Raw genomic sequence first — 25,131 nt, forward strand, 5'->3', positions numbered from 1 at the left:
AGACTTGCAGGTTATTAGAAAAACATGCTACATGTAAGAAAATTGGTGATTGTTGGCGGATGCAAGATAATTGCAATAAATATCAAAATAATTAAAAAGTGTTTCTTTCTGTCCCCTTTGGGTCCATATCAAACATAGACCCCCAGATACCTCAACCTCAGGATCTCATTGAAAAACCAGTTTCTGGCTGTTGTCTGCTGTTTTGGCAATTTAACAATTTAGTTGTAGTTTCATAATGACTTAAATCATGGTACATTAATAGACCAACTCACTATTGCATGTAGGCATGTTGCATGCAGAGAATCTGCAACAGCTTAAACATTATTTATCCATATTGATAAAGAATAATGGTATTTATATTAGAAAATATGAAGTTACTTAGGTAATTATTTGTATTTAAAACATAAAATTATCATTAATCTTGCCTTGCTGATGACTGTCGTTATTTCTGTGCCCTCTGAGGCGCTCCTACATGAGCTTCAGAGCGTTAGAACTCATATCAAGTTTTTTTCTTTTTTCTTCTCTCTGCTCTGCCCAATCCTGGTGTTTATGGGATTCTATGAAGAAAAAGGCTGTGATTTGGCAGAGTTCTTGGTGTGGCTTTGCCCATGTTACCCAGGCTGACGATTACTGCTGTAATCTTTTCCACTGACCTGTTGCTCTGCCGCTCAAATGCTGACTCAGACTGATTCTCGACACACGGAGGATTACAGAAAAAGAAGAAAAAAAAGACATATTTAAAGTGTTAAATTTCACCGTCTCCCACACATTTCAAACATCTGGTTCCCAACCCAGAGGCCGATGCAGGCAGACGGTCGTGAACAGGGTCGGGCATGCCGATACCTCCCTCTGTTTGCAAAGGATCAGGGGGCTTGTAGAAAGTTTGTGATTCGCTCCGCTCCTAGGAAGTGCCCCACACCGGGTTTGTCGGCTTTAAGGGTGAGGAAGAACCACGCTAGAGAGAGCGGGGGGCGGTCCGTGGGGTTATCGTCATCGGCATGTCAGGCATGACAGACCAGCTTGGCTCGGGTCTCTCCGCTCCACTTCGTCCCTCCCCTCTTTTCTCTCTTTTTGTCTCGCACTCACACAGAGCTGTCCGAAAACCTTTAGCAGGGCGCTCTCTAGCTCTTCCTGTGCCTCACCCTCCCAGCTCTGTCTTTCTCTCTCTCTCCCTCTCTTTCCCTCTCTCTCTCTGTCCCCTCTGTCCCTCTCCTGGACCAGTGGAAAATGTGACTGAAGGACAGGAGAGTAGGTGGTTGTCGGGCTCCAGACACCATGAGTGAGTACAGTGGTCTTTCTGCTGGTTTTATTTTAAACTTCACAAACATCCTCAGCAGAGTTTTACTCTGTACATATCACCCCTGTGTTTCTGTCTGTTTCAGTTGTCATGGAAATTGTTTCTTGTAGTTGTGCAGTCTTTGTAATTTAAAGCTCACGATGATGTCATGTTGTTTGAGTGCACGATTGAAGATTTTCCACAAGTTGCATTTCTCCACTGTGGTGGTCAACAGGAGGCGGCCATGTTGAACTTCAGAGTCAGAACGTCTTCTTTATATTAAGCAACTCTTCAGCGCTCTCGTCCAGGTGGCTCAGCAATGTGACACCAGTACCATGTGGCCAGTTGGAAACCAGTTCACATGCTTGTAATGTGTGGGTTCGCTGCTCTTCTGTTACCCAACTCAGGCTTCCACGTTACTGAAAGTGCTGTGTTGGTAGTTGGGTGCTTCGTTATCGTAGTATAGGAGTAGGCCACTACTGCTGTAGTTGATCTTGAATTTCAAAAGTTTCCTGGGTTTTTTTTTTTTTTTTTGTTTTGTTTTTTGTTTTTTTTCCCCCCCAGAATTCAGCGTGATTCTGTCACTTGCACTCATCCCAATGTGTTTATTGCTTTGACTGACGGTGTGATGGCAGAGTATTCCAGCATTTGATCCAACCAATGTCATCCTGTTCCTGGTGCTTTTTTTTTGTTCTTTTCATCTGGTCTATATTTACATTTGAAGAGTGACCTGGAACTTGAAATCCTCATGATCCTATCCAAGCATTTATTGATTGTGATAGACTGAACATCGCCAGCTGTTTGTGCTGAGCTTATTTTGAAGTTTCTACCTCTGCGTTACATTAAGTTCCTTCTCTAGCTGCTTGACTGGTGCAGGTTTCCCCAACAATAAGACGTCTCTATTCTCATTTATAGGATGACTTTTCTACAGTTTTCAGCAAGAACGCAAAATAAAAATAAGCAGAATGCAGTTAATTGTTTTTGTTATTATTATTATTCCTATAATCAGTGGACTTAATGTTTAAAATTTTGTTTGGGAAAAAAACATTTAGATTTACCTAAAAATACTTAGAAATCGACCAAATTGCTGCAATCGTTTTCCAGTACCTATAAGTCAAAAATCCATAGATTTGATGGATACTAAAGTTCAGATTCTATCAAACCATTCAATGTTACAGCGTAAAAAGGTTACATACAGCAAATATATAAGCCACACTATTTTCCAGACATTGAAAAGAATATTTACATTCTATAGGTGAAATAAATATTAAATACAGATTAATATTTTCATTTTTTATGAATATGGGTCATGTTCCTGTGGACTAAAACACACAGGAAAACTACTGAGTCTGCTTGCTGAGTGATTCACCAGCTGCTGCGTGTGTGTGTGTGTGTGTGTGTGTGTGTGTGTGTGTGTGTGTGTGTGTGTGTGTGTGTGTGTGTGTGTGTGTGTGTGTGTGTGTGTGTGTGTGTGTGTGTGTGTGTGTGTGTGTGTGTGTGTGTGTGCATTTTTCAGCACAGTCAGTCATTCAGTTTGGATTAGCAAACAGTAACAGACGGCATTGTCAGAGAGTCATAGACAGACAGTGGAGCGACAGAGCAGCAACACAAAGAGCTGGGGGTTTTTTTCTCTAAGTTGATTCTCATTCAGTGTTTTTACTAATGCGGTCAGTTCAAGCTTCACTGTTTCACATTTCTTGAGGAAAAAATAACTACAACATGAATTTTTTTTGTGTGTGTAGACTTCATGGGTATCAGATGTTTAGGGTTGTTTGCAATGTTAGATTTCTGTCAGACGTTGTGTTTTGCGTGTTGGGCGAAGCTCTGAGTTTTGGTTTCATCTGGTCAGAGCACCTTCTTCCAGATGCTTGCTGCATCTCTTACACTGCTTGTGGAAACATATTGCAACAATGGCTAAATACCAGAGTTGTAGGATGGATGACAAAGGATCCTGTCAGCTGAAATATTAATTTCTGCAGCTCATAAGCCTCTAACCCTCTTTGACTCAGTTTCAAAGTTTCAAGGTATAATTTTCAGATAATGAACAGTATTCCATAAAATTATAATGGTTTAAAATATTATTTTGGAATTTAACGACACTTCAAACTTCTCCACAACTTTCTCCCTGACCTGTCTGCCTTGTACCCAGGTCTTCAAGATGCTGTTTGTTCTCTAACAAACATTTTCAGCCTTCACAGCACAGTTGGATTAAATTACCCACAGGTGGTCTCTGACTTGTGACGGCAATCGATAGCACTGGTTTTTATTTAGAAGCATCCCAGTAAATTGGCTGAATTCAAATGCAAGCCACACTTTTACAATTTTCACTTGTCATCAAATTTTAAAGCTATGTATCTTTTTTTTTTTCCACTTCACTTTATGCTGGTCAATAGAGTGAAATCCCAGTAAACGAACAGAAAACTTGTGGTTGTAATGATGTGATTAAAAATAAAAAAAATTCAAACGATGGTGCTTTTGAAAAGCAATGCATGAGTTATCAGATTTCTTTTACTTTGTGTTTTACTATATTAATTCAGCACACCTTGTCTCGCTAATGTAGTTTTGAGGAGTTACATAAACAGGTTGCATTTGAGTTTTATGTTGAATATCTTTTCTAAACCAACTCAGTAAGTTTTCATTTGATGTTCATTTCTTTTAGAGAGCCCAGCCTTTTCCTTGATCGCCCACTAGAGGGCAACACACACCTTCAGTTCTAGCTGACTTTATTTCTGTTATTAATTTTTGAACTGCGTGTAATGAACAACCAGCTCTTCTTTAAGGGAACAAATGTTTCCTCAGAAAAAAGTAGACAATTTATTTTACTATAACAAAACAGGCTTTCTTGGATGTAACAGCCAGGAGTTTGAAGTTCACTGGTCAGATGTGGCTTTTTTTTTTGTTGTTTTTTTGTTAATCTTACCCACCATTTGACAGAAGTTAATGATTGTTTCGAAAAACATGTTGTCAAAGAAAGGACCAGTGACTGGACACCATCTTGTCCTTCTCTTTGTGCAGATGTGTGTAACAGTGCTGACCTGCCAGAGCTCGAGATTGTCAGCCTATTGGAGGAGCAGCTGCCTGTCTACAAGCTGAGGGCCGACACCATCTTCGGTTATGATCAGGATGATTGGCTGCACACGCCATTGGTGGACCCCGACTCTTCCCTTGACCTTACCAATGAGCAGATAGAAGAGACCTTCAAATACTTTTGTAAGTTCAACTCTAATTTGCAGTTCTATCTAATTAAAAACGAACATTGTAATTATAATAATAACAACCATACTTAGAAAATTCTTATTGATTTAAGTCGGAGAAATTAGTGACATTCCTCTCCGGCGGTCATCTTCCCATTACAGCGTGGACATGGTTACCAAAACAAACACCGGCTGATTCTCCCAACACTCGGGTTAATGTTCAGCTTTGTGTTGTGCTCTGAACTTGCGTTTTATGCATGTGTCTGCTTTCCTCTTATCAAACTGCCTCAGCGTTGCCACCGTTTCAGCTGGAAAACACACACACCCACTTAGCTACCTAAGAATCCAATAAACACAAGTAGGCTCTCTGAAACATGTGCCGATGGTGCACGCAGCAAACCCAGAGAGCAGAAGTTTGTTTTGTTTTTTGTTTTTTTTTCTCACCATTAATTATTTAGTTCTAATTGCTGTCTGCTTGACTAGTGACTCGGTTGGAGTAAAAATAATGTTACTTAAATTAGATTACATGTTCTATTTAAATTCTCAGTTGAAAACTTGGACTTCACCTCTGTGTTCAGTGGCTACTGGGTCACTGTGGCTTGTGCAGACATAGACAACAACAAGGTCAAGGTTTCTTTGGGATTTCTGCCATGCTATATTTTTTTTCCTCTTGTCTGTCTGTATTACAGTTCCTGGCTGTTAGGATCTGCTATGAATGACAGATGGCCTGGGTATCGGCACCCTGAGGGCGCATTATAAATAAGCTCTGCTGGAGCAAATGGGTGTCTGTCAGGCCATGAGGCTTTCGTAGCTTGCAAGAAGCATCAAACCAGATATCATAAAGAGTGGTACGCCTCATCATGTAAGCATTTAGTTATCTAGTTTGCGGCCCAACCTTAAATCACATGTTCAGCACTCTTTTATGAACTGGTTCTCAAAATTTTGCACTGGCAGCTACACATGCTGACGTGACCTGCCACATGAGAAGGTCATGTCTGAGGAGATGGTGACATGGAGGTAGCTGACCAGCTCTGTTGTGATGGCATGCCACCCACACGTCTAACCAAACATTATATTGTTTATATCATATTATATAGATTATATTGATTGGGTAGAATTGATTCCATTGGATTTTATTTTATTTATTTTTTTTGTTATTTGCAATGAAAAGCATCGTGGCTTATCAGCCGACATGTTCTACAAAACTGAATATTTGCGAAGCACAGTATGCTGAAAAAAGACAAGGTTTTAAAAAATAACTTTAATTCTGATTTCTTCTAATGAAATAGATCCAGGGGTTGTATCAAATGTTTCATTTGTTTGGAAGTGGATGCTGTGTTGTTTTTGATTTTTGCAACAGTTCTGGTAATACTTCAGAACAGCCAAAATAATTATCACAAGTTCCTGTTTTAAACAGTTATGTTGATATTTGCATATAACTAACTATAAATTAATTTATAGTTAATTTAACCTATAAATTAACTAAACGAATACAAAGTGGGCATTTTTAGTATAATTTAAGGATTCTCTTCCTATCCTTCTGCAGGACTTCAGCAGACTATTAACTAATATTTCTTTAAGCTCATTAGTAATAAACTAGTTTCATGTCTTTTAATAATTGTTGTTTTTCACACTATTGAAATCACGCACTGGTTCAGACGTTTAAGCATTTTACTTTAGAGTGCATTAAAATTTGCTAAACTATATATAACCTCACACCATGTTTGTGTTTCTCAGTTAAAACAATTTGGTTTGTGTATTTTTTTATGCACCGTAGTCTAGAATTGTGTTCCCTGCCTCCGTTCGGTGAAATTGTTTCATCACTCTCAAGGTGGTGACTGATTCCCTTTAAAGACAGAAATGTTCATTCATTTTGGGCCAGCCACGTCACCACTGCCAACGCTACACGGCTTTTCCTGCTAGCAGCTTCTCCATGCCGAAAGGCCTTGGAGTCGGAGCCTGTTACTATAGCAACCTTTCAGAAGGACAAAGTAGAGGAGAGGAGGGAGCAAATGCCGACATGCAGCAGTAGGCGGGAGCATGCTGGGAAATAATCTTCCTTTTTATTGGCCAGAAGCTTCCTCAAAGCCCTCCCTTTTAGTTTTGTCATGGTTAGCATCATTTCTGCTGCAAAACCCGTGACTGCTGCTGCTGCTTGTCAGTGTATTCATTGAGTCATTGTAGGAGATGCAGAGCTCCATGTGTGGGTCAGTGTTAGTGAGTAGTATTGTATCAGGGAAGACAAAGGACAGAATTGGACTTTAAAGGAACTGAATTGCCAAGGAATCGGACAAAAGAAGAAGACAAACCCAACACGAAGCTTTAAATGGATCTGAAGACGATGGGATTTATAGCTTTTGCTCTGAAGCTTCGGAGTGACTGAGGGAAACTGATGAACAGAAAAAAGGAGTCAACACACTAGAGGACAAGGGGAGACTCATAGAAGACCCTCTGATGATGGAAATAAACACAACAGTGTATTTTTTTTTTCTTTCTTCTTCCAGCTGATGACGCAGGCGACATCTCTGTGGAGTGACATGCTCAAATGGCACCAGATATCCAATGAATAGAGCTTAATACACAGACAAGCTGAAAGGATATATGATGAGAATAAGAGGACCTGTTCTAACCTGTGTGGCCTCCGCTGACCACCAAGCATGAGCAGAGCAGAAATGACTGACTGACCCCCAGACACTATCTGGAATTACACATTTAAGTGGTAGCTGAACTCCTTCAGCCATGCCAGGACGCTGGACATACCAAAGATGCTAGGGCTAAACATGCTGGGACATTGGTGCGTCTTTCTAACAGAGCAGTGAGGATGAAGAGACGAGGCCACACCAGAGGCCAGAGGTTTGTCAAGGCTGACTACTATGAACTGGACTGGTACTATGAAGAGTGTACGGACGGTAAGAGACGATATGCTTTAGTAAGAGTTCTTAAAGTTGAGTTCAGTTTATCTACACAACACTAACTCACAATAAATATCATCTTAACAAGAAAAACAGATCAGTTATATGCAGAAATATATAATCAGGTTCTGCAGTCCCACTATGCTGTGAAGCAGACCGTTCATATAGTTAAGAAGTTAGGATTTGTTGAGTCATGGACTGCTCATAAAGTTTTTTGTTATATCAAGACATGCACAGTTTAACATTTGTCTCAGATTTACAGTGTCCAGTTATAGGAAGCCTTTATTTGGCTGACATTTATTTTGGCCAGTCTCTATAAAAGCTAAAATATTAGAACAGTGTTCAAAATACTAAATTTTCAACTCATTTCATTTCATATTATATTATATTATATTATATTATATTATATTATATTATATTGTGTCAATTCACAACACATTAAAGTCACCTCTAGGCTTTAGAAAACACTCAATTAAATCCAATCCAATTGATCTTAGCTATCCAACAATGCAGTCAAGTTCAACTTAATAGTCAAATTGGTTGGTCAAAAGTTTTCTGTTTAAGGAAGTCCAGCAGATTACATCAAATTATTGACTTTTTCTGTAATTGTTGTTTTCTATCCATCCTGCTGTATTATTGATTATAGTAGCTATTTGCCTGATTAGTACCGCTGACATAAAAGAACACACAAAATGTACCCGTGTTTTGTTTTTTCACAAGAGAATATAGATTTGAACTTTTAATCTGACATTTCCAGTAGGCCAGCAACATTTCCAAATCCAACATGTTCCATAACAGAAAAAGGTTGAAAACGTAGGACAAAACGGTTTTCATTACTCCTGTAAGCTGAAATCCACTAACACTGAAAAAATAGTTACTGTTGAATCTTCTGCCCTTAGTTACAGGCTTTCACAATGAAGGTTGTTGTTGTCAGTGCAATGTTTTAACACTTAGACATGATGCATTTTGTGGCTGTACAATATTAGAAAAACAAACAATAACGTTAGTATCATGCTAACATAACTTGACATTAAAAAACGAAATGCCTCACAAAAGTGTTATCACCTTTCTGCTTTCACCGCAAAATTTCTCTCTGAAATATGTTTGCTACTAGCTGGTCAAGCTGAAAATTATGCAGTTTTCTCTGACTCTAGTTACTGCATAACGTAAGGCATTATGTAGAATTTATACATGGTAAGATCTTAATATCCTAAAATGGATTTCCAGTAGCAACAAAACAGAAAATGGTACAATCCCAGCTGGCTGGCTGATTACAGAGCAGTTTCTTGTTGCAAGAGAGCTAACATTTAGCATGGTGGCAACATAGGAAAGATGGATCTTGTTCAAATAAACCACATAGCATGTAATTGAACTCCATTTTAATGATTCTCTTTGTGTTTAGTGACGTTACCTAAAATGTTTGCACTTTCCAAAGCACTTAATTGGATGTGCGATCTCAGTAGTCGATTTTCTCCAACATAATCACAGCGCTTCAGTGCCTAGACAAATAGATATTTAACTTTTTTTTTGAACTGTTCAGAGTGCTTTACTAGAAACAACAGCGCATTCAAATGAATGAATGAGTCAATGAAACAAAAGCATGACTAACACCAGGAGGGGCAATTACGTAAAGGAATAACCAAGCAGTAAAATCTCTGTAGGTGTTGGTGCAGGGTTTTATTTATGTAATACGCCAAGGTCAGCTACAGCATCATGTAGGGTTACATTTCAGGAGCGCCAGTGTGTAACCAGATACAGTGGGGTAATGATGCCACAGATTGGTCCTGGTGCCTGTGACTTGTTGAGGACGCCCGGGGCGACGGTACCTGGTCATGTGACAGGTGGGGCTAACGGCGGCAGGCCGGAGCGGTCATTAGCGTTTCATCAGGCTGTGGCTCTGGCTGTGACTGTGATATGTCTGCTGTCGCCTGCTTTGATCTGGCTTCGCTGCAGCTTTCAGTAAAACGTGTCGGCTGACCTGCTGCTCATAACACGCTGTTTATTTCTAAGATTAGGTACGTTATATACACCGGTGCATTTATGTGAATTTTTATATATATATATTTTTATTTAAGTCGTAATCTAATTCCACATTTCTTGTGAATATCGTTCGGATGGAGGAGGAAAAAGTAATTGATTTCATGTCAGTGTGTTGTAATAGCCATGTGCTTCAGGGATGCTGTAGATCTTCTTACGTAACAAACAGTGTGGTGCAGCTCAGCATCTTTCCTATAAGACTTCATCTCCAGCTGTGTTATTCAACCGTGGCTGTCTGCCAAGCTTTGATTTCTAATGTTTGGTGTTTTGACTTTCTTGGCAACCAGATCGAGGGGATTATTATTTGACAAATCTCCTCATGGAGGCAGGAATAGCAGGCAGCTGATTTTATTCTGAGCTCTGCGTGGGGAGGGAGGGGGAAGTAGGTTGGCTTATATTTAGCTCAGTGATTTGCATGTGGCTCCAAGTCCCTTTTTTTGTTAACAGCAGATTGCGACACTGCATGTCGCTTTTAGAAGCCTTCAAAAGAACGGGGCCGAATGAGCCGAGTCCAATCAGAACAAGGGCGTGGGAAAAACCCCGACCCATTGTTTCAATGGGAATGTGGGGCCCCGTTGGGAATAGGGGATGTCTTTTTAAATTGTTTTTGATTTAATTATCCATTCTTTTTAACCCGTCAGAGTAGAAAAGGAGTAACTAAATCAATCAATCAATCAAATTTTATTTGTATGGCACATTTCAGCAGCAAGGCATTTCAAAGTGCTACACGTAATTAAAAAAACCAGCATGTGACATTGAATAAACAGTAGGAAAGAGAAAGAGATTAAAAAAAAAAACAGATTAAAAAAGATAAACATTCCTTTTCAACCAGGGGGGACGACGCCCCTGTTGACTACTTTCAGACACTCATTCAGCAAAATTTATTTTCATGTTTGCTTTTTTTTGGAAATGACGCCACTGTTTTATGTCGGAAAGGTTTGGTAACTTTATAAAAGCGTCTGTCTAAAGAAACTTATCCAAATGATTAAAATTAAGCACAAAATCTAGAACGAAAGAAAACATACGGTCTGAGAAGAGTGAATGTGACCAGGAAAGCAATGGATGTTGTTTGTGGAGAAGCCCTTTATTGTCCGCAGAACAACAGAGCTGTTCTGTGGGACTGTTGAGTGGAGCTACTCAAGCATGCAGGGTCGTCCAGAGCTGGAATCACTTTTCTAAACTAATTACAATGAAAAAGCTTGAGGGTTGTGCAAAGAACTGGCATTCTGGACTAAAGATCACTTCTAAAAAGTTTGAGGCTCACAGGTTTCATTTTGTTGAGCAGAAAGAAAACATTTAATGTTTTAGTCAAACGTTCTCTCCTAACTTCAACTGTTTTCAAAAATTAAAGGGAACCTCCCTAAAATCATGATTAAAATGATTTAATCATGATTTCAGAAATAACTGATTCAATGCACATGAATTCAGCTCAGATAATTAGTACTTAGTGATGTTAGGGCATCTGTTTGCAGGGATATTAGCATAATTAATGCCACTTGTGTAGTCCAACTGTATCCAGGTATTGTTGCCCTTCACAGAATCTCAGAATAAAACAAGCAGAGGTTTGAACATGAACTGGATGAGATGTTTATTAAGATGTAATGACGTCGTGGCTCAGATTTGACTCTCAGGTGTTGGAAAAGCAAACAGAGTTTTTTGCAGAACCGCTTGCAGCACCAGTTCCAAACATAGACAGCATACGGGGCAGTCCTGAAAGAAAAGCTGTTGACTTTCTGAAAAAGTTTAGAACTCATTGAAGAGTTCGCTTTCCAGCGGGGCAACGAGCTATGATCAAAATTTATTCATGGCCGAACTCATTCCTTACACTTCCTTTCTGCCACATAGAGTAACATATAAAGTTTTACTAAAAGCTCTTTCTGTAATGCGTCAAGATGCAAGAACATATTCAAGGGTTACTGTTTCTACTGCAAGACAAAATGATACGTTACAATGCAGGCAGGACAAAGTTTGTGAGTACACAGGCTGCTTCCCATTGCCTGGACTTGGAAGTTTGATGTTATTGTTTATTTTTTAATGTTTTGCAAGTTGGAAGTCCGTTAAAGACCCTTTGGTTTGTGTGGAACTCGGCTAACGTATCTTGACGCTTCGTCACGCTGGTTTGTGTGTAAAATGTTCTGTCAGAATCAGGTCATGCCCTCCTCTGACCAAGAGGTCCAGCACATCAAACAACAACCTGAATGAACGACTTTCATTGTGTTTGAATTAAACACATTTTTTCAGATGTATGGTTGCCTCCTCACTGTGCACTGTCCTTTTCAACAGGAATCAAACTGGAAAAACCAGCCTGAGGGACGGTGGCTATGGTCTGCCCAAACCTGTTCTGTGGTTTGAAAAAAGCCATTATGACACAATTTGAAAGGAACGCGTGTTTTGAGAGGCAGAAGTACAGCATCGTATCGGGACACGGACAGGCAGGGAAATATTTTTCCACTTGATGATACTGTGTGCTGGATCCATGTAAAACCTTTCACCTGCGGGGGTTTGTATATCTCGCCACACCCTGGAAACCAGTGGCTGTCGCTGTTTGCCCAGCTTCAGTGTCGCCATGGAGGCTAGGCTGGGCTGTACCAAGGCGTCGTCGCCTGAGAGGGGTTGTAAAATGACTTATCTTCCTTTTAACCTGAGTAAGAACTCAACAGCTTGAACTTTTTCACCTTTAAGTTGCCAGTGTCTCTCCACCGTCGAAATAAAAATCTCCATTAAACAGTTGTGGATTACAGGGTTTAGGAATTATGCTCTTTAAATCCCTTCATCTGTTGTCTTAATCTGCTCTAACCCAGTTTTCTAACTTTAAATATGAGACAAGTGGGGGTGTACCACTCTGCCCCGTGTCTGTGTTGAAGTAGAGCAGGCCGCAGACTGACCAGTCAGGGAAGAGAGGAGGAGGAGCTGAGCCGTCTGGTTAGTCTCGCCGACCTGCGATAAGAGACAGCTGATACTCACACTCCTACATATTCATCAGGCTGGTATCCAACACACATACAAACACGGGATCTTCCCTGTCAGAGAGGCATGCACTGTGAGAGGGAAATGCAAACTTTTGTCTGTCAAACATCAGACCTGCAGCAATGTACCGGCCCCAGGTGGGACACATGGCTTTGCCTCTGAGGACTCTGGGGTTTACTGGTCGGCTGTAGCGTCAGAAGGGGAGGATGGCTCTCCGCATGTCCGACCTCGAGGACGCAGCGGACTTCTCCGACCAGGACCAGGATCAGGACGAGGAATACGTTTGTTTGCCCATCCATGAAAGCACAAAGCAGCAGGAGGAGGATGAAGAGGAGGAAGAGGCGGAACCTGGCTTCTCCAGGCATGGAAGATACAAACAGGATGAGCAGAATGAAGACATGGATGAAGAGCAGCAGATACTTTATGAAGGTAGCTACTGGTTAGTAGAGACTGTGTGATCATCAGCAGTCCTCGTTGCTTGTTCAAAAGCATATGGATGAAAAATGTGCACGTTATGCTCTGGTTGGCGTTTTTCTGTGGAATCATGTGTTTGTCCTGCGGGTGCCGTCCCTCCTTTGTGGTCCTGTCTCACACTGGACAGTGCAGCTCATCCCCCCGGATGACATAACAAACTCTAATGTTGTTGTAGAAGTTAATATTATAATCACGGTTAAGATTAATTGTAACCCAGATGGAAGCAGGAAATAATGTCTTATGATTCTCCATTGTGTGTTGCACATCATCACTCCTGGCAGGCTGTGCTTTGGGGGATTGATTGGTTAAAACGACGACAGCTCCTTCCTGTGTGGTGCCTTAGAGTTTGCTTCCCTGTGCCTGAGTGTTTCCCCTCGGCCTCGTCTGTAACTCCACACTGCAGATTTAATCAGCCGTCTGACAAATTACACTGACAGAAAACATGCCAAGATGTTTAGATGTAAAAAATACCTCTATAATTAGAGGTTCCCTGATCAATTGGCCCTTGACTGGAATTAGACTTTTTTTTTTGTAACAAGTAATCGGCAGGTCAAATATGAGGATTTTTTTCCCCTCTTCTTTAAATGCATCAGAAGTAAGAACTCTAATCATTTTTTGGGGTTATTAATGCATCAATCAATAACATACTTTTAATCCATTTTTTTCAGCGTGGAATAAAAAAACAGTGCACTGCTTTCGATATGTGCTGTCATGCATTTTCGTTTTTGTTCGATTTGAAAATCTGTGAAGTGACTTGCTGCCCCTTTTATGATTCTTCAGAAAATCATTTTTAATCGCACAAAATCAGACGTGGCAAATCAGACCACTGGAAATCACCCCGGGGGAAAAAAAATCGATCGTCACATTGTTAATATAAGCATGAGCTGCAACTTAAGTTTTCTGTTGTCAAGAGATGCTATGCTGTGCTAGTTAATTTTTATAAATAGTTAAGCCATATTAACCCAGATCCAATAAGGAAATGATTTTTTTTAGTGAAATCGCATTGTGTTGCATGTCACCAGTCTGAACAGATTGTGTTCAGGGCATTGATTAAGATAACAAGAGTTTCTTCTTAGTCTCCTTGTGCCTGTGTGTTGCTCACTAGTGGGCTAAATGTGTCTGTGACTCAGGCGGTCGTCTTGAAAATTACAACTAAAAATAAGTTCAGTTGACTGGTTAATAACATCCATTATTATATTAATGTAACTCTCTGGACTAATAAACCTTTTATTACTGCCATGGCTGAACAAGACGTAATGCGTCTTCTCTGTTTTGTCCTTAAAGAATTAGTGGCACTGGGTAGAGTGAGCGTATCCGTCTTAAATTACCTTCCCTGTTACGTTAGACTTTCCCTCAACAGGTTTCTCCCCCTTTTTGTCTTCAGAGCTAAATTGTTACTAAAATGTTAATCAGTAAAGTATGAATACTTCCTCTTGGCACCGAAGGCTTTGCACATTAATTCGTCGTCATGTATTTTCGTTTAGTTGTTTCACCTGGGAGGAGTTTTATTGTGGAAATAAGCCAGCATGCTCGTTGATTAGCTGCACGTACACAAATATAAAGTATGACAGGTAAACAGGCTGCACCCTGTCCTTCCACGCTTCCACGGCCAATAGCAGATGAAGACAAATGTTGTGGTTTGGCCAGCATACGGGTGGATCTGGACCTGAACAGCTATTGCAGTACATTTGTGTGTACTGTATTTGTTGTTGATGCGACAGTTCAGATTAAAGTTTTGATTCAAGTTTATTTTACTGATTATTTATTAACCTGAGGTTTGTAGCTCTTTGAAAAGGGCTGGTCTTTATGGCAGGAGCTGCTGTTATTTCTTGATGTCAAGAGAGGTGACGCACACCTGCATTTGACAACACAAATGCTGTAAAACGGTGTTTTACTAACGTTTTAAACGTTCACAAAGTGACTGTGCAGTTGATTCTTCAGTCTTGATCTTTAACCTTAACCATGAGGTTCCCAAAAGGCCAACATTTCCAAACCCAGCATGCTCCATAACAGACAGAGGTTGAAAGCATAATATGATGACACAGAGCAGTTTTGCCGTACTCAAACTATACTGTAAGCTGCTGTATTTATGTCTAGTCTTTGACTGGGCCATTCTAACACCTGCATTTCTAGTTGAACTTGAAGGGTCATATCTAAACATCCCTCCATTACATAAAATTTAAGGCTATGGTCCTAACATTGTAAAATATGAAAAAAAAAACATTGCAGGGGTATAAATACTTTTGCAATGTACTGATATATCTTGTTTCTGACAGCCATGCTGCTGCTCCAAGTGTCGATAATAAAATGTGTGCTTTGCATGGGCTGACTCCTTTTGCATGATTGTTTTGCATATTCCTTGCATCACATTCCCTTTTTGCTAAAGATAAACTTTGAAAGCGTCAGATGTGATCAAATTTCTTTGGCTTTTTTTTTTTTTTTTTTTTTAGGGCTTCAATGATGGCATGTGGAAAAGTCAGCCATGATGAGACGCGTACCTTCACTAGGAAATGATAACTGAATCTGCAAATGAAGGAGATTGATAATCATCCAGATGAACATGGTTGTGGTTCTGCACTCTGACCTCTGAAACTGTGCTCAGTAGCTTATCTTTTCTGACTCATTCGTTAGGTTAAAGACCAGCGAGTTGTTCATGTGGGTAATGATGAATTTTGATCATGCATGTGCTTCTAACTGGAAGCGGAAAGAAGGTTGCGGAGGGAGCAGCTGAACTCTGTTTACATGTCGGCTGTGATGGTTGCAAGTTGAAATCCAGCAGGTAATGAGCTGTTTATGATGCAGAGTTATATAATTTGAAGTCTGATGATACTAGCGGAGGCCCGCCACTCACTTCTGTCTGTCAGGGTAAATACTGGAGACACCTTCACTGATCACGCTATGCAGGTCCAAGGCTCCATATAATTCTATCAGCGACTCCAAAGACATACTGATGATTCTATTTTGAATTTCAAATTGGTAGTGTAATAAAAATGCTTTTTTTTATGCACTGTTTGATCTCTAAAAGTTTTCAGTGTCTTCGCAAAAGTATTCATCCTGGTTTTCTTCCAGGATTTCATTGTTTTTTTTTGTTTTTTTTTGCTGAATAAAGCTTTTACCACAAGATGATGCTACCATGAAGATACTGAGTTCAGGAAGATGTGCAGTGTAAAATGTTCAAAATGTGAAATTGACCAATAGTTTTGTGGTCAACAGATTCTCCCTCCAGAGCTGTGGATCCCTGAAGCTCCTGCAGAGTTTCTATGTGCTCCTTTGGCTGCTGCTGTTGTTGTTTGTTACTCTTCTTTTGGACGTTTGTCTCTGAAACTTGCCGTTCCCTCCGTGTCTCCCTCCTGCAGTGTTGTGTGCGGACAGAGTGGGCCAGATGACGAAGACCTACAGCGACATCGACGCCGTCACCCGACTGCTGGAAGAGGTCAGTACGGAAAAGTCAAATCTGTCGAAGCAGATCAAACAGAAGGCGACATTTTTAGAGGGATTTTAAAGCACTTACGTTGGGGATGTACTAATGTGATGATTTAAAATGTGGGGATTTTCTCTGAGGGTCAAAAGAACAATGTCGTTGAACTCGTTTCCTAGAGCTGATATTTTAATGTAACTTATCACCTCCAGGTCTGTGACAAAAAACCCCAAAACAAAACAAAAAAAAGAGCATAAAGTAGGACATCAAGAGACAAAAGTGTCTGAAAACTTGAATGGTGTCGCTGTCAAATAAAGCTTGAGATGTAACACTCAGATGGGCATGCAGGTTTCCTCTGAACAAAGCTCTGGTTGTGACCATGCCAGATGCTTTGTGCTCTTCAGTTGCACATGAAACACAGCTTAGTGTTGCTGCCTGTGTGTGTTTGGCTATTTTTACTGCCAGGAAACAAAATGTTTGTGAGGCAGCAGACTCAGCCTGCCTCAGGTGAATAAGCCCTTAATGATTGTTCAGCTGTGACTAATAGCAGCCTTTTCTGTGTGTTTGCTCATGATTTATTCCATTACTTACTTCATTTATTGGCAGTCCTTGGGAAGATTAATGAATAACCTTCAAATGAAAGGATTTGTATTTGCAGTAGAGTAATCGGACGATTATAGTTTGAGAAAAAAGTCCAACATTTAATTCTGTGTATTGAACAGGAGGATGGGGGGGAAACATCTTAAGAAATAACTGTTTTTAAAAAATGACTAATTATTTAGACAGCCATATTTTGCAAACAGGGTAGAAGTATTCAGTCCTCTGCTGTGAAATCCTCCTCCTGATTTCAGCTCACACTGTGGGTGTTCCCCTTGGAGGATAGAGAAAGCCATGAAAGAAGGCTGATTTTGAATCTGGTGATGCTGTTTTTTGTTTTTTTTTCTTGAAATAGACAAGCATCATAGATTCTCCACCAGATTTGGGCGCAAAGTGTTTTCCCACCTATTTATCACTTCACATCAGACCCACTTGGAGTGTGTTTGCTGAGAAACTCAATCTCAGTCTTGTCTGAGCAGAGCGCTCAATCTCCACCTGTTTAGGTTGGAAACATTTTTGACTTTCATTCTGATGGTTGGGATGTAGACGGCGTGTTATCATCATACTCTGTGCTCCAGTTCCCCTACAGTAAGCTAGAGAGATTTTTTATATTTTTTTTAACCTCCCAGACCTGCCTGCTTACCATGTGCTGACAAAACAAATATGAGTTTCACACTGGCCAGTAGCTGAACGAAATGTCATATTGATAACGCAGGGAAAAAAGAAAATCATGGATGGAAAACTGGACTTTTCCTTTATGAAGGAAAAATAGAAATTAAAAAAGCTTTCTTTATATTCTTTGAATGGACGTGTTTGGGGGACCAGTGATTGTGACACCATTGATTTCTGTTAAAACCTGTTTTTTTTTTTTAAGTTGACATTTTTCCCCACTGAGTAAATGACATTAAATTATAAATGTTGAATTTTTCTAAAAAGATTTGAATGTGCATTTATGTTACTGCGCTAACAGATGAATCTATGTTAAGGTTGTTTTTTTTACTTGACTCAAGTTTTGATGACTACATGACGGTATAAACAAACACTTGACGAAGCGGTGTTAACGTCTTTCTGCTTTTGTTGGAAGCAGGGAGCAGTCGACCCAGTAAATCTTAGTTTTCCAACATCCTCCTAAAACATTTTCTGCCCCACTAAGCAATGACCAACTACAGTATATTACTGGCACAGACAGAGGGATTTCTTGGTACTTGTATAACTGGGCTAGTATTTATGACTTCTTTATAATACTGATCTGGATAACAGCGGTATTGCGATTCTGAAAAATTTGGTCATTGTATATTGTGCAGCTCTGATGAAGGGACGCTGATAAATTTGCCCGCAGTAAAAGCTTGAACAGTTCATATTTTGTTTTATTCTTTTATTTTTGCTGATGTTTCCTCCTCTTTAAGATTAGTATATTACTACGAAGGCTGATATTCTACTTAAATACACTTTAATTAATCAAAACTGATTGGTAAATTTCTTTCTCCTGAACAATAAACATACACCTGTTGTAGTTGGGAGGCTAATAGTCAATAGTAGCGGTCCAGGGTTCAATTCCTGAACTTGGGACTTTCTCCACTTGTCTTCCCACCTTCTGAGAAGCGAAAGAGAAAAAACACTATTTTGAACATTTAACTGTGAAATAAAGTCATAAATGGTATACCAACTCACTTGTTGTTGTTTTAACATTTTAGTCGCTTTCTTTAACAGTGTAATTTCTTATGGTGTTGAAGTTTTGTATTTTTTGCTGCCTCTTGGCTAGAACTCCTTTTTGGGGAAAAAGAGATTTTAATCTCAATGGCATTTAATACTGTTTAAAATAAAGGTTAAGTAAAAAAAAATATATATATATTTCTTTTAATTGCTCTAAATCAAAGTTTGTGTTTGGAGCAGAAAGAGCGGGACCTGGAGCTGGCAGCTCGCATCGGACAGTCGCTGCTGAAGAAGAACAAAGCTCTGAGTGACAGGAACGAGCTGCTGGAGGAGCAGGTGGAGCACATCCGAGAGGAGGTACACACCAGCAACATTAAAGGGCTTCTGTAGTCTCTCAGGGTCAAAGGTGACAATACTTAACTGCCACATATGCAGGTTTATTAGATTTTTTTATCAAGCCTTGCAGGTGCTTGGACATGTTGTGAACAAAATCCTCCACATCAGCTGTTTTTGTTTTTTTTTTCCTTCCCCTGTCCGGTGTTCATCATTTCTCCACATGTCTTCACATCCAGGTGTCTCAGCTGCGTCACGACCTCTCCATGAAGGACGAGTTGCTGCAGTTCTACACCAACGCCGCTGAGGAAAGTGAGGGGGAGTCCAACACCTCCACACCGTAAGCGTCCTAACACTCACTTCGTCTGCTCCGGTCACGTCTGCATGCAGCTGCGGTGTTGAATTGACATTGAGAAGTTTCGGTTGAATGTCTAATCATCATTTGTTTGTTTTGGGGGTGTTTAAATAAAAGAAATGTGATAAAGGTTGAAATATCGGTGCGTTTACAGGGTGCGTTTGAGTGAACCTAGCTTGTCCACCCCGACCCTGTTCCCGCTGGACTCCCTGCAGAAGAAACTCAAAGATTTGGAAGAAGAAAACAAATCACTGCGATCTGCGGTACGTAGAAGCATAAGCTTTCCCTGCAATGTTGACGATGGTCTACATGTCAGATAACAGGAAGTAGATATACACACCAGTTCCAATACAAGCCCACTAACATTTGATTAATCACTCTGTTGCATATGTGGCTAAAAATAGACCACACACACTATTTCTAGCCCTCAGTTTGTTCCCACGCTGGAAATCTGACCACTTGAGTTTATTTAAATATGTTGACTTTCTGCCACAGATCCAGCGCTTCAGCAGATTTTTTACAAATTTTAATTGCGTTGAAGTCGGGGCCACTCCAGAGGCTTAATGATGCATCCAATCCAAGACCAGTTCCTAGGCTGATTTGATATCACTGTCCAGCTTTTCGGCTGTATTATCTCACCCATTTTGTGCAAAACACCAATTTTATTTTGATATTGAAACCTTTATTTGACCATTCATATGCTTCTGAATTTTTAAGAAAACATCTTGGGTGACAAACTCCTGAAGATGTAGGGAGTTTTGTAGTTTATTCCAAAAGCACCGACAACTAAATAGATCCTCAGCGTTAATTCTGCCACCACTTTACCTGATAGATGGTGACGTGTTTGCAGGTACGAAGGCCTCACCTTGACTTTAACAAGAATTATTCTTCCTGAACCAATTTTTTTATTTTCAATCTGAACGAAGATTTGGCTCAGACTCTCTGAATCTCTGAATGGAAATAAACCATTTTGAAATATTCAGTCAGTTTCGGCAGAAACCTGAGGGCTATAAAATCATGCAGCTGAATGACGTTGAATTAAATATTAGTGGGACATGTGGGGGTAATTTAGCCTTGCACGTTTCACCCTCTGTGTATTTGTGCACCCTGTTCACAAGTTGTGATTGTAAAACAAGTAGGGTTGTTTTACATTTTTGCCTTAATTTAGTGACATAGCTTCGGCAATACATAATCAGAACGCTTTAATAAAACCTGCATCTGTTTTCCATGATAAATCAACGCATCGTGGAACCTTTTCTGAGAAGGTGATTGCAAAGATTGACCACCGTTTTATCCATTTGTCCTCCCAGGCGACTCATTTGGAGACGGAAACCATCTCGTACGAAGAGAAAGAGCAGCAGCTTGTCAATGACTGTGTCAAAGAATTACGTGAGTTTTATATCTTTTTTTTTCTTTTTTCTTTTATCTCATCTGTCGTTAAAATTTCAGTGGCTATAACATTTCCGGCCCCCCTACCCCCTTCTGCCCTCCCAGGAGCTGCCAACCTGCAGATTTCCTCTCTGGCAGAAGACCTAGCCAGGAAGAGCGAGGACGCTTCCAGACAGCAGGAGGAAATCACACACCTCCTCTCTCAGATCGTCGACCTGCAGAAGAAGGCGAAGCTCGTAAGAAAGCCTTTAAAAAAAAAAAAAAAAAAAAATTAAAAGAAGCTCCTAATGCAAACATGGATTTTTAGATACATTAGGTAAAAGAATTGCGACTGCATGTCCTGTGTTGTCCTTGGTGTTCACAGTATGCGGTGGAGAACGAAGAGCTGACTCAGCACCTGGGTGCAGCCAAGGACGCCCAGAGACAGCTCACTGCTGAGGTAAACGCATGACTGTAAAGGACAGTTAACGGTATTATTATTATTATTTTATGTGCGTTCTTATTTACGTGAAAAGTGACGATTTTTGAGGACCAAAGCGTTCTCCTAATGCAGCAAACTCTTTTAATTTTTACTTGGACAACTAAGTTCTAGACTTGAAGTTTGCTTTGCAGCTATTGATATTGAAGTATTCTACTATATATTTACTCATAAGAAGTAATATTTTCTTAATATCAAGCTTTAGTTGGGTAGAAAAACACTTAAAACGGGAAAAATATTCGAACATAAAAACCTCTTTGTGAGAAAAATAATCTTGTCAGACAGGAAATAAGCATAAATCTCATTAATCCAAGATCTTTAATCTTAGATTCCAGTTTTTGCAGTGATTAGAAACGGGATGTTAATTAGGTTTAGGTCAAGGTTAAACTTAGATGGAGGTTTTTGAACGGAATAATTTGAGTTTATCTCCCTTTCAGATCTAAATGTAAGACTATTTTTATTCAACCAAAAAGTTTTTAGATGAAACTAATGTCTTAATGGCTCAGGTGCATCAAGACTAAATTTGGTAGATATTTAGTTGAAATGTTAACTGTTTTTTTTTTTACTCTGCAGAAACACAAAAAGTATTTTTGGTTTAGTTTCTACTGCAAATATCTTAATACACTTAAAATGAGACAAAAGTAACTAACAAGTAAGTTTTCAGCAAGAAATGGGATCTTATTTAGAGTCAATAATTCCTTAATTTTGAATTTAAAAAAAAAAAACTACTCGTTCCACTGGCAGATTATTTTATTTTTTAACATGGGGAAAATCTCTTGCTGTAAATGAAATAATCTGCCAATGAAACTGGAACTTTTTCATCAATATTAAGGATTTATTGACTTAAAGCAAGCTGAAAAGTTACTTGTAAGTTAGTTTGTATTATTTCAAGTGCACTAAAAATCTGACAAAAATGCTTTGTAATATTTTATGTTTTTGCAGCGATGAACTCTGCAATGGACTTTTTAAAAATATATATCTTATGTTTTAAGTCAAAAGCCAAACCTGCTGCATTTTTTTCCCCTTCTCTCTGTCCTTCCGCCTCTCCTCTCTCCTTTCTCAGTTGCGGGAGCTGCAGGATAAGTATGCAGAGTGCATGGAGATCCTCCATGAGGCTCAGGAGGAGTTGAAGAACCTGAGGAATAAATCTCTACCTCTCAGCACCCCGAGGCGTTTCCACACACTGGGCTTATTCCCAATGGTCAGCGCGTGAGCCGTCACAGCTTTATGCAGTTCAGTATAGCGGACTGTCGGCTCCAGCAGAATGAATGGATTAATTTTCTTCTCTCAGGACTCGCTCGCAGCAGAAATAGAGGGAACTATGAGAAAAGAGCTTCAGATGGACGATCCAGACGTAGAAGAGCAGAGGTGCCTTTAGTTTTACGCTCTGACGTTGTTCCTGCGTGATACTTTGAATGTATCCCTCGATCTCCGTAGTAACGCGATCGTGTCGCTCGTTTCTCCAGGCTGCACCCAAAGCGGGTTTTCCAGACGGTGAAAAACCTCAACCTGATGCGACAGCAGCGCTCCTCTGCAGCCCCCTCCCCTCTGAACATCCCAGGGTCCAATCAGAACTCGTGCTTCACCTCGAGCCGCTCCAGCAGGGCGGGCACGCCTCGCTCCAACTCCATCTACGGGAGCGAAACAGGAAGTGGGATCATCTTGGACAACAGGACAAGCAGCATCCTGGAGGGTCCGGATGACGGGTGAGGAACATTCTGAATCTTTAGCAAGCAGAAAGAAAGGGAAAAAAAATAGAGATTGCTCTTCTTCTCATCTCTCTTTCTCTCCTCAGGTCGGAAGACTCCAACAAGCGGCCCCCTGGTACGCCGGGGACCCCGGGCAGCAGGGACCTGGAGGCAGCCCTGCGCCGCCTGTCGCTGCGCCGTGACAACTACCTCTCGGAGAAACGCTTCTTCGAAGAAGAGAGGGAGAGGAAGCTGGCCTACCTGGGGAAAGAGGAGGAAAAGGGAGAGGCTGATGGCAGCGGGGACCCGGGGACCCCAACGGAGAGCCTGCTGTCGTTCTGCTCGCATCCCTCCTTCGGAAGCATCTGGTCGGGATACTCCATCACAGCCAGGTCCTACCTGCCGGAGAAGCTGCAGATTGTAAAGCCGCTGGAAGGTGATTATTGGTCTCATGATCCTCTTGACACAAATAAGGGAAAGAAAAGTCGTAGCTCCCAAAACGTCTTCCTGAATGCAAACGAAAACTCAAAGAGAAAAGAGAATCCCAACCAGAAGCAGAGGCAGGACTACAGCTATGTTTTTCTAAACAGCTCAAACAGTGAGACACAGATTGGTCCAACGCGAGACGACAACGACGCCAAACACCCGAACCGCTATTTAATCTTTCATAACCAGAGCGAGTCACAGATCCTCCTGAGCGCCTCACCGAAGGCGAAGCTGCGCAGAAGCTCCAGTCTGTTGGAGATTCGCAGCCAGTCGGGTTTCCAGCCTCCCCTCAGAGCTCCTCCGGCTCTGGGCAGAGGCCTGCTGACGGCCTTCAGACAAGAGGAAGGCAGTCTGAACCTTCAGCACTCCTTTTATTTCAGACACACTCAGCCGCGCTGCTGGTTCGAAGTGTAGAAACCACACAGGACAACGCAGGAATGTTACAGATCATAAAAAATATGAGTACGTGGTCGATATACTTTTCAAACCAAACATACTTTGTGCTTGTGTGCATTTATATTGTCCAAATTATGCCTTATTCGTTAGGCATAAACCTTATGTTTTTACTAAGTTTGTCAGCTTAATTGTTACATCTTTCATTTGCCTAAATATCCATATTTAACAGCCCTGAGAGAGTCAGATTTCACTCCTGGTCGCTGTAACTTCATGCACCATTTGCAGTGTTTTCCCTCCACCTAGTGTTCAGAACTGAAATTACAATCATAAACATATACGTTGCACTATTTTGCTGTCTTGTGTGTAAAATTAAATAAAATGGGAGAAAAAAACCCCCGACATGGTAGCATAAACAATAGGATGGAAAACAATGTGTTTTTTTTCTGCATAGAATATTCAACATTTTTTATAGTTGGGTCAAATAGAATAAACAAAATAGAGAGTATATAATTAGAAATATCCTTTACCGTTCCACAGTTGGGAGGGAATTCAGGTGTAAAAGCAACAAAGTGAGATGTAGGTTCACACAAAAATATTATCATGTATATATATTTTTTGTTCATTTTTGGCTCTGCTCCTCCTGTTTGTGTCTTTTGGGATTTTTTTTGTGATAAAGTGCCTTGAAGTGTGTGACTGTAACGTAGCAAAACGTGACATGTTCGTAGATTATTGTCACCGTTTCATCATCCCTGTAGGTTTGTTTCTGCTCTCTGTGTCGTTTCTTCTGTCCTCCTGAGCAAAATATTTATTAGCACGACATCGGTCTTCTGAAACGTGACATTTACACATTTGTTTCTCTCTTTCATCTGTAGCCGCTTTTCTTTTCCCTCTGTCTCTTTTTGAGCTTTCTTTTCTTCATTTGATTCTTTCTTCTTCCATTTAACTTCTGTTTTCTTTGTGAAAAACTTCCCTAATAAAATCTAATTTCCTCCTCTTCCATTCCTTATATTCTTGTCTCTTTTGTTTTTCCCCCAGTTAATTCGCTCACATGTTCCCACATTTTACATAAAAAGCACCCAAAATAGCGAAAGTGCTGAAACTTGACATAGACATTTTGCTCACTTTGCTGTCTGCCCTTTTTAGACAGTTAAAACATGGACACCATCTTTTCTGATATTATTATCTTTATGCTGGTCATATATTTTGTTCAGTGGAAAATAGTGCTGCAGCTTAACAGAGCTAACTCTCACAAGCTAATCTGATTCAGGTTGTGTGGTGGGTTTTTAACTTCCTGTGTTGTTAGCATTCCTGTTCATTCACTGCACATTTCAGACCTAAATGTTAGTTTTGCTAAGGAATAAACCCCAATGTTTGATTTCTCAATAGGTTTATAAACCTGCAGCTCATTGGGTCACATATGTTCGGGTAGAAGCACAGCTGAAATGGTCTTATTGTGAATTGCTGTACATCTAGAGTGT

General features: G+C 40.3%; 1 protein-coding gene across 2 annotated transcripts in view; it reads left to right on the forward strand.

Moving 5' to 3' along the window:
- Positions 1 to 946: 946 nt before the first annotated feature.
- The window catches only part of trak1a (trafficking protein, kinesin binding 1a), a 31,026-nt gene continuing 6,841 nt past the window's right edge, over positions 947 to 25,131 (forward strand). Inside the window, exons 1-13 of one of the 2 annotated variants that reach the window (XM_014989217.2) lie at positions 947 to 1,279; positions 4,292 to 4,486; positions 16,217 to 16,293; positions 18,769 to 18,885; positions 19,101 to 19,201; positions 19,371 to 19,479; positions 20,527 to 20,605; positions 20,711 to 20,841; positions 20,970 to 21,044; positions 22,147 to 22,284; positions 22,375 to 22,451; positions 22,550 to 22,789; positions 22,879 to 23,207. In XM_014989217.2, coding sequence (XP_014844703.2) covers positions 1,276 to 1,279; positions 4,292 to 4,486; positions 16,217 to 16,293; positions 18,769 to 18,885; positions 19,101 to 19,201; positions 19,371 to 19,479; positions 20,527 to 20,605; positions 20,711 to 20,841; positions 20,970 to 21,044; positions 22,147 to 22,284; positions 22,375 to 22,451; positions 22,550 to 22,789; positions 22,879 to 23,207 — 1,672 coding nt within the window. In that variant the 5' untranslated portion in view covers positions 947 to 1,275. Of the gene's footprint in view, positions 1,280 to 4,291; positions 4,487 to 11,716; positions 12,816 to 16,216; positions 16,294 to 18,768; positions 18,886 to 19,100; positions 19,202 to 19,370; positions 19,480 to 20,526; positions 20,606 to 20,710; positions 20,842 to 20,969; positions 21,045 to 22,146; positions 22,285 to 22,374; positions 22,452 to 22,549; positions 22,790 to 22,878; positions 23,208 to 25,131 lie in introns of those variants that run through there. The other variant, XM_014989216.2, reaches the window with a different exon arrangement.

The sequence above is a fragment of the Poecilia mexicana genome, unplaced genomic scaffold (assembly GCF_051168715.1).
Source record: "Poecilia mexicana isolate PSO_F unplaced genomic scaffold, ASM5116871v1 scaffold_16, whole genome shotgun sequence".
In the NCBI taxonomy this organism is placed as follows: domain Eukaryota; kingdom Metazoa; phylum Chordata; class Actinopteri; order Cyprinodontiformes; family Poeciliidae; genus Poecilia; species Poecilia mexicana.